Source organism: Urtica dioica, chromosome 5 (genome assembly GCF_054948205.1).
Source record: "Urtica dioica subsp. dioica isolate 48M chromosome 5, U.dioica_male_clone48M_v1_H2, whole genome shotgun sequence".
NCBI lineage: Eukaryota > Viridiplantae > Streptophyta > Magnoliopsida > Rosales > Urticaceae > Urtica > Urtica dioica.
Genome location: NC_142760.1, coordinates 4,091,281 through 4,111,218, shown reverse-complemented (window position 1 = coordinate 4,111,218; position 19,938 = coordinate 4,091,281). Strand labels below are relative to the sequence as shown.

The 19,938-nt window shown below is 37.0% G+C and overlaps 1 protein-coding gene across 1 annotated transcript; it reads right to left on the bottom strand.

The window, feature by feature from the left end:
* Positions 1-11,725: 11,725 nt before the first annotated feature.
* LOC149394905 (uncharacterized) lies at positions 11,726-12,217 on the bottom strand. Its single transcript, XM_089614146.1, has one exon. The coding sequence runs from the start codon at positions 12,215-12,217 to the stop codon at positions 11,726-11,728; it is 492 nt and encodes a 163-aa protein (XP_089470272.1).
* Positions 12,218-19,938: the final 7,721 nt, after the last annotated feature.

The following is a 19,938-nucleotide window of genomic DNA, read 5'->3' as shown; positions in this document are numbered from 1 at the left end:
ACCAGTCTTTTCCTTAAAACGAATAAAACTAGTCATTATTGATGAAAAACGTTCACATATATTTATATGTAATTGTGCATTGATAGTTTACATGTATTATTTTTTTTCTCTACGCTAGCTCACATGTATTAGGTCAATGCATAATACAGTCTACGTTGATGGAAATTATTTTTCTTATCTCAAAATTAAAATGCACGCATATAAAGCTCTCGTTGATACAAATCATATAAACAGCGGTCACTATGAATCCAGTTGGAATTCGAAAAATAGATTCGAAATTTTTTTAAGAAAAATAATATAAATAATACGTTGGAAAATCAACTTTTTTTTATTATGTTTAAAAGTAGTGGAAAATACAATAAATAAATAAAACATTTTCTCAATTTTTTTTTCTTTGAAAGGCATTTTGTGTACGTGGGATTGAACTCATGATCTTCACTTTAGAGGTGGTGTATAATTATCACTAAATCATGCTAGATATCACATTTACTTATTCTTGTTTGGATGTGCTAAACATATTGTTATTGGTCATTCTTGAAAAACTCAAAATATTATTCGACGCGACTTGCATTGAATTTCGAGTCTGAAAGTCCAACGGACCGAGTCATCAAAAAGTCCATCAAAGCCCAAAAAGACCAAAGACCCATCCAAAACGGGCTCAGTCCATCAAGGCCCAAATTTTCTTAAGCTTGAGAAAAAGATGAGCAATCAACAACCCACATGTTCTGAGTGAGGTAGAAACCCTAATAACGCAATGTGAAGCTTGAAATATTTCTTGCGCTAACAAGCGCATGGTGAAGAAGGTTGTTCTCCGTGGAAAGCTCGACTAGCTCACCATCTCCTACTCAAAGCCTACGAGACGCTCGTGCAAACGAGATGGATGAGAATATTCGCAAGCTGACCGAAGCAAGTCCAGGCTTCGTAACCGACTGGCTGCGAATGGGCCTATGCAAGTCCAGGGGATTCTCAACAAGGGCTCCGAAAACATCAACAACGAAGACGGAGAGGATGATCCTAATTACGAGGGTCATGAGAATTACAAAGACATAGAGACTTCTCTCGTAAAGGACGGGGCACTCCCCGCTGCGAATGAAGCCGGACCTTCAAATATTCGACCTAAAGTAAGGAACACACATGTCGCTTCCCATGACAGACTTGGTCAAAGAGAAGACGTTGAGGAAATCAAGGATGCACGAAGAGCAAGATGTCCTAGACGAAGCTCATACCTTCGAGCCACGAACCAAGATCTTAGAGATCATATAACCGCCCAACGCAACCCGCGTGGCGAGGATTTGCAGGAACGATTAAGTTCTTGACCTAATGCGCACTATGTGGCTGCGACAAACGGGAACCGCCACACAAATTAAGTGTCGAATGAAATGCAAAAAATAACTACTCCAAATCATGGGGTTACTCCAACCACCAGTATATATGTTGTCAATATGATCCACAACCTCCGAAACAAAATTTGTGACATCCGAGAATCCGCCTAGGCAGTGGTAGAGCTTACTAGGTCATAGAGGAAACTTTCTCGCCTTTCACGACTCAAATATTGGCCGAGACCTGCAAGGGAAATTTCAAAATCCCGAAATCTCGCTTCCTACGATGGGAAGGCGGATCTCGCCTATCACGTCCAGCATTACAAAACATTAATGGCGATGCAAGGGGTTAACTCTGGAGAAGATATCTCGCCCGACTAACCGACAAACATGACACAGTGGTTAGTGATTGCATGCCCACAGACCACCCCAACACATCCAAGAGGGATATTATAGCCCATCCACAACTATAAATACCACTATCCGTGAGAGGAAATTAAAACGTTTACACTCAAAGCTCTACCAAATTTACCTCTCATTGAGATCACTCTCTGTATAGTTCTGTTGGAAAAATATGTTGATATCAGACACGAACAATCGCTCTGACACCAATTGTTGGGAAATAAGGGTGTGGATATCGGACACGAACGATCGCTGCATCACTCAATTGATTGGGTAAATTACTTCCATAAGATCAATTACGGTTTCCATGTATTAAAAATGAACAATCATTCCAATACTTCTTATTTGGTAACCAATTTCTTAACCATACACTATGTTTACAAATGCAGAATAGAAGAAAACACGAACAATTGCTGATCTTTAATGTAAACAATAATTAACAGGATACTCAAAATCATTCAACAACAACAGATCTAATATTTAAGACAAGCACAATCAACACAAACCATAAAAGAATTTAGGATTATATACATTTTGGCTCAGCCACTGATCCTCCATGCTCCTTGCTTTTTGATCTCCTTGCTTCTCGGAATCCTCAGTGGCTCCTTGCTCTTTTAATCGTTGGATCTTCAAGCTTCGGATTCCTGGTTGCTCGTTGTTTGATCAATACAGAATCTTCCAATATGTATTCTCCGGAAAGATAGAGACCAAGGTGTGGGCCAACTCTTTTCTCACTGGTTATTCTAACATGGTATCAGAATAATTCTTTCTTTATTTGGAAAGTGGTATGAACAAATTTCTAACTACGGGAGAGAGGAAAAACGTCCACAACACACGGGGATGGGCTTCCGAAGAATTCCAAGTGAGGAACAAGGCTGTTGGGCTAAAATCTAGAGTGAATTGCACTAAGTTAGACAATTTTTCCAATTCTCTCTATTTATAGCTTTCCAGCTTACACAAAATAGGATATGCACTTTCATGATTTCCTTTTATCTTATTCTAATTAATGCGGGATATTTATTCTATGAATAGAACAAATTAAATATCTTCTAGATACTTCTATAAATATAATATTTTATATCCAGATCATAACTGATATTTATTTACTTCTCGCATTATAACGTATTAATCAGGTAATCAATTAATTTAAAATATCTCCATGATATTCTTAATAAATAACATCATTAATATATTATTTATTTCTTAGAATAAGATACACTAATCTATAAGTAGAACAATAGAGATTATCTTCATAATACTCTCATAAATAATTACTATACTAAATACTAACCAAATCGGATCATATTTAATATATAATATTTATTTTCTATTTGAGAAAAGTCTCGATCCTATTGGATTTTGATCAAACAAATCTAAGACCCATGTACCATATTGTACATGCCTATCACAAGCTCATTTAAATTTAAATGATATTATGAAGTTACTTAAATAATTAATAACTTATTCGTAAAAAACTTTAATTACAAATGCGAAAGATATTGCTACCAAGTTGCAGTGGTGAATGTGTAATCAATTGATTAAGTATTACGAGTATCTCTATCCATCTTTATTTGAGCCACCTTGGGGACGATGGACTTAGTAGCTGAAACTCCCACGAATCCGAATAATCAGTCAAAATCTCTATTTTCTCCAATTCATTCGATTCGTCAATCCCGGCGTCACACCACAAGATTAGCCGAGAATGCACTCTTCTTGTTTCTAGAATTATATTTTACTCAATGTTTATGAGTATCCATTGATATAGTTAGTTCCTGAGCTTACTGCTCCAAGTTCAGCTCGTATCGAGAAAGGTCAATTATTTTGTTATACCTTTCTTGATGTATATGAACCCTAAGCGTCGTTGCTTCTCCAGCGAAAGATTCTTTCGTACATACTTACTAAGAAAGTTCGCGCAATCGATTTTGCAATCAACCCTTAAGTGAGTAAATATTGACCTTCTTTTAGGAAGGCTGGATTCTGTAGCCATTAACGAATGAGTCAAAGAATTAACCCGGTAATACAACCTAGAAGTCCGTGACTACTTCAAGATTGAAATCAAGTCTCACTGTGACCATCATAGCGACCCTGGTTAGTATGTCATAACCGCACTTGAACGACACATCAACAACCAAAGTATGTACGGGTTGTGCACATGCCTAATATGTAGAATGCTCGTCCTAAGTGATCAACCTTTCACTTGTGTTCCACATATATGATTTTTGATTCGGCTATCCAGGCATGGATCAATCACCAACCATGTTTTAGCTCTCCGCCCGAACTTAGATGCCTATCATATAATTAAATTTAATACGGAGATTATTGACGCTAGTAGTTATTGATTCTAACTAGAAAACGACCAACTACTCAATAATGCTAATAAAGTAAATTTTATATTATATTCAGTAACTATCTTCAGTGGGCAATATTCTTATCAAGTACATGCGCCGCCAACGCACTAATGTTGAGTGTCGGAGAGTGCATCAAGCCCAATAACTTAAGTGTTCGTTTTTCTTTCTAGGAAACACCGCGGACAATTGGAGAAATATCGATAGATGGCTGCAATAACCCTTTGCAAGGAGTTTAGAATTGGAGATTCTCGTGTCATTTCGGTCTAAAAGCGATCACAGAGTTCGACCCTAGATTGAATCATTAAGGTTCCAAGTGTTGATCGGAAATAAATCATTAACATTTTGGCGGTAGAAGAAGTTGGAGTAACAATCAGGACATTCCCACGACATTCATCTTTTTTCTTCTTTAAATTCAAATAAAAAGAGGTTGACAAGCATCTGACCAAATAAATCTGGAGAGGCTAACAATCAAAGCCAAAGAACCGCTAAAAATAGTCAAAACCCTCGGGCCACAAATGTACAATTTTCATCCTTGTGAGCATAGAGATACGAACTTACGACCTCAAGAGAATGCAAGCCAGCCCATAGAGCAGTGCTTGCATCTTTTTTATTTATTTATTTCTTTTACTTAATTCAAAAGATTATAGCTTGATTACATGAGATTTTTTTTTATATACTTAAACTTTCGTATGTTTATTTTGTATTTTTCAAGTACTTTCTTCAATTTAATTAAATGTAAAGGAACTATAATTATGTAATCCTATTCCTAATAAATCTGTCATGTGCAATGTGACTTCAGACCTTCGATAGAATTATTTTTTTGTCATGATGATTAAATTTCTTTCTCGACGGAGACTATTAAGTCGTGAATGCCCATGCAATATTAATCTAGTACATGGCGATGAAATTTTTTCCCGCTGTGACGACAAATATTCATCCACGGCCAAGACTATTTCGTCGTACAATGTTCATGTAATATGAGTTTAGTACATCGCGACTCTTTTTGTTGCAACAAAACTCATTCAATGACAGATCTGTGACTGTCATTTTTTTTTTTGCCGTGACAAAATTGGTTTCAATATCGTCGTGACAAAAAGATCATTTTTGTTTATTTTTCACCATAGATAGTATTAAGTTTTTACGTTTTTGTCGTAAATTCTACGTTTTTATGACGGAAAAAGACAAACATGGAAACAACTTTCCACTGAATTTTTTCTGTCGTGAAAACTTACCACGATGTGAGATTCGACAACATAAAAAGGTTGTCGCGGAAGCTGTTTACGATGGTTTTAACCGTCGTGGAGTTCCAAATTTATACTAGTGTATTCAAGTAACTTGCCAACAACATAATTTATTAGAAAATGAATGAATAATATTAATATTACAAAACAAAATTAGCCAAAATACAACGCGTGGGAGTGTTGTATATCTGAAAATAATATGCATTAGAGATTCAATGGATCTGATAAGATAATCATGAACGTAAAATAATAAGTCAGACCTATATTAAACAATACCAAAATTGGTTTAGTCTCTAATTTACTTTTATTGTTTAACCATATGGATATTTACTCATGCGTTTGCAAAAATGAATAAATAATATTATAAAACTAAATTCCCCAGCACTTAAACATGATCATGGGAATGTTGTCTGTCTTAAACAAAATGAATTAATAATATTACAAAACAAAATTAGCCAAGAAATAAACGTGTGTGGAAATGTTGCCTATACGAAAATATTATGCATGAGGGACTCAATGGATCTGATTAGACAATTATAAGTATGCCATAATATATCAGTCCTATATTGAATATGACCTATATTCAGAGCCGGCCCAAACTCACCCGATTTCATTAGGGGCCCTAGGCGAATTAATATTTTGGGACCCCTTCGATGATAGTAAAAATTTAAATATAAAAGAAAAAATTTAAAAATATAAAATTTTGGGGGCTAGCTCAATCGAAAGCCTTAGGCATCAGTCTTGCTCGCCTATGGTCAGGGCTGGCCCTGCCTATATTTGTATATATAGTTTCTACGTTGCGTTTATTGTTTACCCATACGGGTAGCTAAATTTTGCGTAGGTTTGCAAAACTGAATGAATAACATCACAAAAAAGTAATTTTCCAACATGGAAAACCTGAATGAATAACATCACAAAAAAGTAATTTTCCAACATTTAAACATTGATAGATTAAATGTTTGTTGGAAATTAAGTAAATAAAAAATATTTATTTACATGTGTATGGCTGATTTGTGGCAACAATTTGAGTGGGGTCCACTCATCGGAATTGAATAATTCTAAGTGATACGGATTCCTCGTAACGAGGGGTATAAAATTGAATATTTGTTTGCAAAAATCGGACCTAAGATGAATGAGTAATTAATGCTCAAAGTAGGCTAAAGAAAACACATTTATGTTGTGTTGTGGAAGCGGAATGCCAAGAGTCCCACATTGGTTGGGGATGTGTGTTATGGTGGTGTTTAAATACTATCATCTTTAATTAATGGATATCCAAGTGCAAGAGAGGAGAGTGTGTATGGGTTAACCCTTAACCCCTCACGCGCGCGCACCGCCGCCGAGCCGGGCTCGGGCTTTCTTTTTATTGCAAAGTTCACTTCCAAAAATGTTTTAATTCCATAAATAACTCTTTTGTTACAACGTTTACTCGGTACTCGTGAAGGGTTAATGTGTCACCTTTACTCGTGGGGTTAATGCCATAAAGGCTGAAAACGTTGCACGGTTTTGAAAAGAAAACGGTGCGTTAATGGCCGGTTGTAATAGCCTCATTAGGAGCGTTAAATACTTTAAGGCTGGGCGGTTTTTGGATGTTTCAAAATCGTAGCCTTGGCCTATATAAAGAGGCTTCAGCTCTCATTCAGAAAAAAAAAAAAAACACAAGCAATCCATCTCTCTCACTGTTCCGAACTCTCTCCTCTTCCAGACATTTTTGTTTTCTTTTCTTTTGTCTTGGTGATAGTTTTCGCACAGGTCCTAGTTCGCAGAGAGTCAAGCCTATTGGTGCTAAGCTTGCCTCTGTAGTCGTTGTATCCTGGGAGGCTTTCGCACACGTATTCTAGCATCCGTGGGAGGGCGATAAAAAGCTTCAAGGAAACCGTTCAACGGACCTCGACTGTTTCTTTCCATCCTCTCCGTTTTGGTTTTCCGGTTCTAAGGTTTAGTCGGTTTTTATTTGTAATTTGTTATTTCCGTTTAATTTTCTTTCCATGCAATTTGTCTTGTATTTACGTCAATATTAATTTAATATTGCTAACATTGTTGTCTATTTTAAAATATTATACATGAGAAATTCAGTGAATTTGTTAAGATTACTATTATTAACGTGATCATTCCTATATAATTGTACAATACAAAAATTGGTATTGTTTATAGTTTACGTTTATTGTTTAACCATATGGGTTATTTAGTCATGTGTAATTTTTCAAAACTGAATGAATAATATTACAAAACTAAATTAGCCAAGAAATAAAGGGCAATGTAGCAAAATAGCCAAAATGAAACTATGAAATTTGTTTTTAGCCTACGTTTCACAACTTTTAGGGAAATAGTCAATAGGTTTATGTGACGATAATTAAAGTCTGATTTGACTTTATTTATTAACAAATTCGTAATTTTCTCTCTCCTACTTTTTTCCTACACTTTTTTTTACATAAAAACTTCAAAAAATCATATCTATCTCATATGAACTCGAAATTGAGTGATTCCAAATTCTATGGATTCGTGACACCGAGATCTTCAAAAATAGATCCATTGTGTTTGATGAAAAATCATATTTAATACCATAGATGTAGAAAAATCACGTTACTACCTTAAATATGGAAATAACTGGAAATTTTTGAAATTATCAAAAAAATAAATGGAAATGTAACTATGATGCATTAAACATAATTTTTCATCAAACACAATGAGTCTATTTATGAAGATATCGATGCCACGAATTTGTAGGATCTGAAATCACTCAATTTCGAGTTCGTATGAGAAAAATACGAATTTTCGAAGTTTTGATGCAAAAAAAAATTATTTGAAAAAAAAATAGGAGAGAGAAAGTGACGAATTCGTTAATAAATAAGGTTAAATCAGACCTTAATTATTGCCACATAAGTCATTTGGCTATATCCTTAAAAATTGTCAAACATAAGTTAAAGTCAAAATCACATATTTAGAGTGGCCTAGTTACTTACAAATATCAGAAATAAACGCATCGAAATGTTGTCTATACAAATATATTATGCATGATGGGCTCAATGGATCCGATAAAACAGTTATCAGCATGACATAATATATCAGTCCTATTTAGGCCTGACTAAATCATGAGGGTACTAAAACAAAGGCTTTAGGCCCATCAGCGAAGAAGGCCCAAATTTTGTTACACCTTTATAAATGACTATTTGAACCATCTAAAATTATATTTTTAAAAATTAAAGTCATTTTAAAAGGTTTATCATCGTTATTGTTTGTATATGGTACTTTGTATATCTTTATGAAAAGCCCAAATATCCAAGTAGATTAAAGATGTTCAACCTAGAAACCATCATTGGTCTTTGAAATAAATACATCTGATAAAAAAAATCTTGTCAAATTAAGCCGGGATTTGACAATCTTAGGCCTGATTTGAATTTTCATTATTAGGAAAAACATAGTACTTTATTGCTCTCACATTTATTAAATTTTATTTCTTTTTTATTCTAGCAGTATATCATCACAAGTACAACCGTGCCATCATATTAGGGTCTTTAAAAAAAAACTATAGTCTATTTTAAAAATCTTCTTTAGGCCATCAAATAGGTTAAGCCAGGCCTTGTCCTATATTGAATAATACCTATATCTATATCTATATAAGTCAGAATGAGTATGTGACGACCCGACTTTTCGGACCGTCTTACTTATCTTACTTTTTAAAACTTAAGAAAATTTGGGGTAAATTTTTTTTTTAAAACATAACTTAAAATATCAAGTTTGAAAACTCATAACTAAAAAAAATAAATTTTCATTTAAAACTTGATGAACGAAAACAACCAAAAAGTCGAAGTTGCATAATCACGAATTAAAACCCAAAAAAATACTATTGTGAAATAAATACCATAAATAAAGTCGTAACCTTTAACGAAATTGAAAAAAACATAACTTTAACCATGAAAAATAAAACCTCGGGTTTGGATTATTGAAAACTGAAAGCAAAGCGGAAGTCTTTTATTTTCGAAAACGGCAACCATAACCCAACCCTCTCGCTATCGCCGCCGCTGATCCACCCTCCTCACTTGCTCATATGTTGTTTACCTACAACACGGACGTATAAACATAGAGTGAGCTAACGCTCAGCGAGAATAACTATAACTCACAAAACAGAAGTAATAAAATAAAATGCATGAACCGGTTATTAGTATTTTAAATTTAACCGTGACATGAGATACCCTATTTAAACGTCTATCGTATTTTAGTTCGGGGGTCCCCTAGAGTAGCCGTACCGATTTCAGTGTACACTTTGGTAACGACCCATGGGGCTGCGACCTCCCATAGAACGCCCCGTCACATACATAAACATATGAGGAACTCTCTATGTGAGCCCGTAGTTCGGCTCGAGAAATTCCTCTAGTTACCTCCGTAGTTCGAGGCGGTACGACTCTCTTGCTTACTTAACTTATTAACTGTGTTTATTACGTTAAAAGCATGAGCGACATAAGATAAAAAAAAAACATACATGATAACATAGCTAGTAAAATAAGATGTGTTATAGATATTCTAATACACACAGCATAAGATAACATAACTCACATATCGTCATACCAAAACATACCAAGCACATTCCGAACAAACACACACACACACACACACACACAAATTCACACAATGCATAAATACTTCATATCACATAATACTTAGTATATTTTGAACTAATCCGTGTTGCAGTGAGATTATTCTCACCTGGATATCGGAATTACGATCGAAGACCGTCGAAGGAAAGGGATGCTCTTAATGACTCGGAACCTAAACGGAAAAGGTTGACTATTACTTATCAGGTAAGAAAAGGATTTAATACAAGACTTAGTTTCTGGAAATTTTCAGAAACGAGATCCGACGTGAAATTACTAAAATACCCTTGGCTATTAGGGTTTCGGGGAAAACTAAAACTCTGGAAAAACTTTTGTAAAAAATCCAGTATGTATAAAATATAATTTTGAGCACTTTTTGTAAAGGCATCACGGTCAAAATAAATTTTTAACTATTTATTAAAAATAAAATAAGATGCAACAATTTGGCTAAAAAAAAAAAAACTTGTAAAAACCAATCTGCGCATCGTTTCCAAAATTCTTATACCGTAAAACTTTTTTATTGAAACTTAAAATAATTTACATATTTAGAAAAACGACACATAGTACTAACCATTGCAAAAACTTTCGAATAAAAATAATTAACGGGCAATTCACACTAAGCGTCTGAAAAACGTTTTCTAAAATTTGATCAAAACTGTAAAACTGGTACGCGCACTGATCGGAATAAATTCATGAAATATTATGTACAACCTGAAAATATTTTTCGATTGCAGATTTAAAAAGAAGACATCTTAAACTAGTGTTTCCAAAAAGAATCAACGCAAAATAATCAATATCAAAACCGTAGTAAGCGTATTAAAATCGGTTTTCTCTGAATCTGAACCAGAAACCACTTTAAAAAAAAGTTTGCTTATAAAAAGAGAGAAGAATAATAATATTCTAGTATAATCTAGTGATGGAACACGAAATACCTTAATAGAGAGGATGAAAAAGTGCTTCCTAAGAGTTTTAGACTCCAAAAAGATAGATCTAAAAGTGCTTGGTGGCTAGGGTTTTAAGAAAAGGAAAAGTGAGGGAGAGGGAGAGAAAGATCGGTGGAGTGGGAGTGTGAGGAAAAAAAAAAAAACAAAGTCTATCACGTTTCTCTTTATATAGGGACTTATTCTAACCCTAAAAAAAAACCGTGTGATTTGATTTTTTTTTTATACTAATTAATGAATATAAGATAACGCTAAAAAACAAAATCTACAAAAAATCACAGATTCTTTTCTTTTCGGTTACATCCACTAGCACTAGCTTTCCTATATATACTAATTATATAAAAAGAATATAAATATGTATTATATTATATAGGCGTAACTCAATATAACCAAAAGACTTTCTATATATAAATAAAACCATTATATATGTTTCCATCCTGATTGTGAGTAGATAAAACAAAAAAATTATTATTATTATTATTATTATTATTATTTTACGATGTATATTATAAATATATACACATGGTTTTACATATATATATATATACGTGTACATACTTTGCACTCATTCATATATATATATATATATATATATATGTATATATAACTCTATTCACATAACACATATATGCACACTAATTATTTCCAAGTCTAAATTACGTAATATCTATTTATATGTATAAATACCAAAAAAAATAAATATATATCATATAAAAAAAATCCTACTCTTAGGATCTAAAAATTCATAACATAAATTAGGAATCTTTTAATAAGGTAAAAACATTCTTTTTTTTCTGGGGTTTCACAATCTCCCCTACTTATTTGAATTTTCGTCCCGAAAATTAGAAAAGTCAAGAAGAACGTAAGAATTCTTACTTGGACACACTAAAATTCTCTGAAAAGATCGGGATATCGTGTTTTCATGTCTTCTTCCCGTTCCCAAGTAGCTTCTTCTATCTTGTGATTTCGCCATAGCACTTTTACCAAAGGAATCACCTTGTTCCTCAAAACTTTCTCTTCGCGATCGAGGATCTGGACAGGTTTCTCTTCATACGTCAAGTCTTCGTGAACTTCGATGGGCTCTTGGATTAAATCGTGTGTTGGATCAGGTAGGTACTTCTTTAGCATCGAGACATGAAACACATTGTGCACCAATGCTAACTCGGGATTCAGGGCTAGACGGTAGGCTACTTTTCCGATTCTTTCTACGATCCCGAAAGGACCAATGTACCTCGGGCTCAATTTTCCCTTCTTGCCGAACCTCATCACACCCTTAAGAGGTGCTACCTTCAAGAACACAAAATCTCCTACTTGAAATTCCAGTGGCCGCCTTCTCTTATCGGCGTAGCTTTTCTGTCGACTTTGGGCAGTCCCCATTCGATCACGAATTTTCTTGATAGCTTCTGTTGTGTCTCGGATAAAATCTGTTTTCTCGAGATTATTTTCTCCCGCTTCAAACCAGTGAATTGGAGATCGGCACTTTCTCCCGTAGAGAGCTTCATACGGTGCAACGCCGATTGAGGCTTGGTAGCTGTTGTTGTATGAGAATTCAATAAGTGGCAGCCTCTTACTCCAACTCCCACCAAAATCCATGACACATGCCCTGAGCATATCCTCTAGGGTCTGGATCGTCCTCTCGGATTGGCCATCCGTTTGGGGGTGAAAAGCGGTGCTAAACTTCAGTTGCGATCCCAGCGACTTTTGCACGCACCTCCAGAAGTTAGAAGTGAAACGACCATCGCGATCTGAAATGATGGATAGAGGAACGCCATGCAGTCTCACCACGTTATTCACGTATAACTCAGCCAACTTCTCCACGGAGTATGTGACTTTCATCGGGATGAACCTAGCAGACTTGGTCAAACGGTCCACCACTACCCAGATAGCATCATAACCCTCAACCGTCTTAGGTAATCCAACCACAAAATCCATTGTGATTTGTTCCCACTTCCATTCAGGAACTTCGATTGGCTGTAATTCTCCAGCTGGTCGTTGATGTTCGGCTTTCACTTTCTGGCAGGTAAGACATTTACTGACAAACTTTGCAACGTCGCCCTTCATTCCGTTCCACCAAAAATGTTCTCGGAGGTCTTGATACATCTTCGTGGAACCTGGGTGGACTGAATACGGTGCCCCATGTGCCTCGGTAAGAATTTGCCTTCGTAACTCATCTTCGTTGGGTACACAAATCCTTCCATCGAAAAAGAGTACATCATTCTCCGAAATGGAAAATTTTGACTCTTGGCTTTCCAACGCATCGTCTTTCAACTTTGACATCTCCGGGTCACGCATTTGCGCTTCCTTGATCCTCTCAAAAAGATCTGACTGTAAGGTCATATTGGCTAATCCTTGTGTGATAATTTCAACTCCCAAATTGTTGATTTCATCAGTGAGTTGAGGTGAAAATGCTCGCATCATCGATAGCCTAGCCTCATTCTTCCTACTTAAGGCATCTGCTACCACGTTTGCCTTTCCGGGGTGATAATGGATACCACAGTCGTAGTCCTTAACCAATTCTAGCCACCTTCTTTGCCTCATGTTCAACTCCTTTTGAGTGAAAATATACTTTAAGCTCTTATGATCGGTAAATATCTCACACCGAACACCATACAGGTAGTGTCTCCAAATCTTGAGGGCAAAAACCACTGCGGCTAACTCCAAATCATGAGTAGGATAATTCCTCTCGTGATTTTTGAGTTGTCGTGATGCGTAGGCCACTACTTTTCCATTTTGCATTAACACAGCACCAAGACCTGTCTTTGACGCGTCGCTGTAAATAGACAAAGGTTCTCCACTTTCAGGGACTATAAGTATTGGCGCGCTGGTGAGTCTTCTCTTCAACTCGCGAAAACTCTCTTCACACTTCTCGGTCCACTCATACTTCTTATCTTTCTTCGTGAGGGCGGTGAGTGGAGCAGCTAATGTAGAAAACCCTTCAACAAATCTTCTATAGTAGCCTGCTAAACCGAGAAAACTCCTGATCTCTGTCACACTTCGAGGCGGTTTCCAATCATTGACGGATTCTATCTTGGAAGGATCAACAGAGATCCCATCCTTAGAAACCACATGACCAAGGAAATGCACCTTATCTAGCCAAAATTCACACTTCGAGAACTTGGCATATAGTTGATGTTGTCTCAACGTCTGTAGTGCAACTCGCAGGTGCTCTTCGTGATCTTCGGCACTCTTAGAGTAAATCAGAATGTCATCAATGAAGACAATTACAAATTTATCCAAGACGTTGCTAAAGATCCTATTCATCATGTCCATGAATGCCGCAGGTGCATTAGTAAGTCCAAACGGCATGACCGTGAATTCGTAATGACCATAGCGGGTGCGAAAAGCAGTCTTTGGAATGTCGTCCTCTTTGACTCGTAGTTGATGATAGCCGGATCGCAAGTCAATCTTTGAGAATACCTTCGCTCCCTTGAGTTGGTCAAACAAGTCATCAATCCTAGGAAGCGGATACTTGTTCTTGACGGTGACCTTGTTAAGCTCTCTGTAGTCGATGCACATACGGAAAGATCCATCCTTCTTCTTCACGAACAAAACCGGTGCTCCCCATGGTGAATGACTTGGGCGGATGAATCCTTTATCCAACAACTCTTGAAGTTGTGTTTGTAGCTCCTTGAGTTCAGCTGGCGCCATTCGATATGGTGACTTAGAGATCGGTCCCGTACCAGGTAGTAATTCAATCCCAAAAGAAATCTCACGCTCTGGAGCTAAGCCTGGTAATTCTTCGGGAAAAACATCAACAAAATCTCCCACCACGGGCACGTCATTTGGAGTTGCTTCTACATCCTTAGTCTTGTCCACCACCGATGCTAGGAATCCATAACACCCTTTACTCATCAATCTTCTAGCTTGTAATGCTGACACCAACATCTTTGATTTCTTGAGTGGTCTTCCTTCAAAGGTGAACCCTCTTCCCGTCACCGGTTTGAAGATTACTCTTTTACGGCGACAATCGATCATTGCATTATTCTCGCCTAAGAAGTCCATACCCAAGATGGCATCAAAGTCTTTCATTTCTAAGACAATGAAATCACTCTTTAATTCTTGTCCACCTATAGTTATCGATACTCCTTCCAGACAGTACTCCGATAACAACTCATCACCAGATGGTAATGCTGTCCTGAAAACCTTCCTAGTTTTCACTACACTATCGCCTAATTTCCTAGCCAGTTCTAACGAAATAAAACAATGTGTAGCACCAGAGTCAAACAATACTAAAGCGTCAAAATGAGCTATAGGAAGCTGACCTGCTACCACATTCGAAGAGCTGGCTAGAGCATCAGCGTTGGTGTAGGCGTAGATGCGGGCTTGTTGTGGTGGTGGAACTTGGGTGGTTGGAGGTGCTTCTAAACGACCTTGGGAAATCTGTGGCCCTTCGATGGCAGCTTGCATGAAGTTAAGTCGTCCATTCGGGTTGTGCTGCGGATATTGTCCATTTTGAGAGGAATTTGATTTCGGACAATCCTTGAGAAAGTGACCAGGCTGACCACACTTGAAACATGTCATGGTTCCCTTCCGGCACTCTCCAGGATGCATCTTCCCACAACTCTTGCATACTGGAAAGGTCGTTCCCTCTACCTTGACCTTGTTGTTGGCGTTGCCACCATTTCCAGGATGACTTCTCTTCTTTCCATTCCCATTCCATTGGGGTTGTGCCTTGAAGCCCTGACGGTTATGGTTAGGCAGGGGATTTCCTGATTGGCTTGGCTTCCTGATGTCGGGTCCTCTGCTTTGACCTTTCTCCTCTTTTCGAGCCTTGTAAAACTGAGCTCGTTCTTCCCTTACTTGGATCAAGTGGTATTCAGCTCGCATGGCACGTTCGAGGCAGTCAGCGACGGTGGTAGGTGGCTGACTTCCACTATCAATGGCTAAGGCCAATTCCGGTCGGAACATTCCCATCATCCTCCTAACTCTTTCTGTCTCTGTTGGAACCAAGTGAGGACACAGTCTGGCCAATTGATTGAACTTACTAACAGCTTCAGTCACAGTCATCGTCCCTTGCTTCAGCTCCGCAAACTCCTTCTGCTGAGTGTTCATCGCTCGCATGTTGAAATACTTACTGTTGAACTCCTCAATGAAGTCTTCCCAAGACATAGCGCGTGTGTCTCTTCTAGCAGCAACTGTCTCCCACCAGTATCGTGCATCCTTCTTCAGAACAAAAGACGCGCATATGACCTTCTCAATTTCCGAGATATTCATGAAGTTGAAGATCTTCTTCATCTCTGTCATCCACTCGTCAGCCACTAAAGGATCGGTGGAACCTTCAAAATCTGGAGCTCTCATCCTCCTGAACCTTTCGAAAAGATCATCAGCCACGACAACTTGGCCCATCTGAGGTACACCCTGAGGAGGTACTGGTGTTGCTTCTTGATCCTCTCCCATATTTCCATTCACTTGGGGGAGGTGGTTTCTCAACTCTTGTATCTCCACTTCTTGGGCTTCGATACGTTGTAGCAATGCAGTGACGAGTACCGCAAGCTCGGGCTGGGCCGCTGGCTGAGGTGCGGGGGCTGGACCGTCGGGATTCACTGCTGCTCCTTGTTGTGCGGGAAACGGAGCGGCATGATGAGCATCTTGCATTGGGACATCAGCGGCAACTCTGCCTCTTCCCCTACCTCGGCCTCGTGGCCTACCTCTGCCTTGTCCACGAGCAGCTTGAACGTTTTCCATCTAAGATTTCGAAGACATATTCGCGATTAGGGTTTTTGGCTTCTAAAACTATTAGGATCGATTATAGAAAAGACTTAACATGCCAAAACACCCTCATATAAGGAACTCTATAAAACCATTAAGATAAGAGTGTTTTCCATATTAAAAAAAATTTAAACATATAATCCAAATCCGAAAGTGATACTCAAAACCAAAGAAAACAAAACCAAAACCTCAAACAAAAATAAATAAATAAATAAACAAATAACGAGTGGTTTAGACTTTGGGGAGGAGAAGAGGAAAGAAAGAGTGATGGTCTAAAATAATACGAAGACTTAGTCTTCTTCTGGATCATCTTCACTAGGATCTTCTTCTGATTCAGACTCGACAGGGTCCATACTAGTATCGTTCCCTAGTGGCAAATCATCATCGTCGGCCAGCTCCATGTAGTGCTTCATGTGCCTCAAGAAATCTTCGTAGGTTAATCCAGGCGCAGGTTCGTAGGTGCGATACTTCCCTCGTTGCTTTTCAAACTCGGAGAGCCCGTCCCAGTAAATACTAATAGCCTCATCATCATCGAGATGAAAAGGACAGCGATGGAACATGTCGGAGGAACGGTTGTAGTACTCCCTTGCCGTCTCCCCGTCCTTCATCTTCCATGAACTCAAGATTTGCCGGTAACGTTTTCTCTCCAATTTTTTCTTCCATCCTTGGGCGGTGAAGTTTCGTATGACTCCGTCCTTCATGTATTCCCAAACGATTTGGGGGTGATCCTCAACCTTCTTTTTCCAGTACTCCAATACTCTCCCTTGTACTTGTAGTTGTGCAAAGGATAACTGTAGAGGTTCCCGAACTTGCAACACTTTAAAACGAATGTCCATGTTGTTGCACCATTCCCGCGTGCCAATGATATCTGTCATCTCGCTACTAAGAACTGGAGGTTTCGTCTCTAGGAATTTGATCATGAGGTCACCATCAGCAATGCGGCTCTGGCTTTCCGCGATCACGTGTTTTGTTACTTCAACGTCCATCTAACAAAGAAGAAAGAGAAAAGCTAAACATACAACATAATAAAACAAAATTAACTTACTTGAGTAGGGGGAAGCCGTGCGATCGATAGCGAAGAGAGGTCGTAGGTTCGTTGCTCTGATACCAACTGTGACGACCCGACTTTTCGGACCGTCTTACTTATCTTACTTTTTAAAACTTAAGAAAATTTGGGGTAAATTTTTTTTTTAAAACATAACTTAAAATATCAAGTTTGAAAACTCATAACTAAAAAAAATAAATTTTCATTTAAAACTTGATGAACGAAAACAACCAAAAAGTCGAAGTTGCATAATCACGAATTAAAACCCAAAAAAATACTATTGTGAAATAAATACCATAAATAAAGTCGTAACCTTTAACGAAATTGAAAAAAACATAACTTTAACCATGAAAAATAAAACCTCGGGTTTGGATTATTGAAAACTGAAAGCAAAGCGGAAGTCTTTTATTTTCGAAAACGGCAACCATAACCCAACCCTCTCGCTATCGCCGCCGCTGATCCACCCTCCTCACTTGCTCATATGTTGTTTACCTACAACACGGACGTATAAACATAGAGTGAGCTAACGCTCAGCGAGAATAACTATAACTCACAAAACAGAAGTAATAAAATAAAATGCATGAACCGGTTATTAGTATTTTAAATTTAACCGTGACATGAGATACCCTATTTAAACGTCTATCGTATTTTAGTTCGGGGGTCCCCTAGAGTAGCCGTACCGATTTCAGTGTACACTTTGGTAACGACCCATGGGGCTGCGACCTCCCATAGAACGCCCCGTCACATACATAAACATATGAGGAACTCTCTATGTGAGCCCGTAGTTCGGCTCGAGAAATTCCTCTAGTTACCTCCGTAGTTCGAGGCGGTACGACTCTCTTGCTTACTTAACTTATTAACTGTGTTTATTACGTTAAAAGCATGAGCGACATAAGATAAAAAAAAAAACATACATGATAACATAGCTAGTAAAATAAGATGTGTTATAGATATTCTAATACACACAGCATAAGATAACATAACTCACATATCGTCATACCAAAACATACCAAGCACATTCCGAACAAACACACACACACACACACACACAAATTCACACAATGCATAAATACTTCATATCACATAATACTTAGTATATTTTGAACTAATCCGTGTTGCAGTGAGATTATTCTCACCTGGATATCGGAATTACGATCGAAGACCGTCGAAGGAAAGGGATGCTCTTAATGACTCGGAACCTAAACGGAAAAGGTTGACTATTACTTATCAGGTAAGAAAAGGATTTAATACAAGACTTAGTTTCTGGAAATTTTCAGAAACGAGATCCGACGTGAAATTACTAAAATACCCTTGGCTATTAGGGTTTCGGGGAAAACTAAAACTCTGGAAAAACTTTTGTAAAAAATCCAGTATGTATAAAATATAATTTTGAGCACTTTTTGTAAAGGCATCACGGTCAAAATAAATTTTTAACTATTTATTAAAAATAAAATAAGATGCAACAATTTGGCTAAAAAAAAAAAAACTTGTAAAAACCAATCTGCGCATCGTTTCCAAAATTCTTATACCGTAAAACTTTTTTATTGAAACTTAAAATAATTTACATATTTAGAAAAACGACACATAGTACTAACCATTGCAAAAACTTTCGAATAAAAATAATTAACGGGCAATTCACACTAAGCGTCTGAAAAACGTTTTCTAAAATTTGATCAAAACTGTAAAACTGGTACGCGCACTGATCGGAATAAATTCATGAAATATTATGTACAACCTGAAAATATTTTTCGATTGCAGATTTAAAAAGAAGACATCTTAAACTAGTGTTTCCAAAAAGAATCAACGCAAAATAATCAATATCAAAACCGTAGTAAGCGTATTAAAATCGGTTTTCTCTGAATCTGAACCAGAAACCACTTTAAAAAAAAGTTTGCTTATAAAAAGAGAGAAGAATAATAATATTCTAGTATAATCTAGTGATGGAACACGAAATACCTTAATAGAGAGGATGAAAAAGTGCTTCCTAAGAGTTTTAGACTCCAAAAAGATAGATCTAAAAGTGCTTGGTGGCTAGGGTTTTAAGAAAAGGAAAAGTGAGGGAGAGGGAGAGGGAGAGAAAGATCGGTGGAGTGGGAGTGTGAGGAAAAAAAAAAAACAAAGTCTATCACGTTTCTCTTTATATAGGGACTTATTCTAACCCTAAAAAAAAAACCGTGTGATTTGATTTTTTTTTTTATACTAATTAATGAATATAAGATAACGCTAAAAAACAAAATCTACAAAAAATCACAGATTCTTTTCTTTTCGGTTACATCCACTAGCACTAGCTTTCCTATATATACTAATTATATAAAAAGAATATAAATATGTATTATATTATATA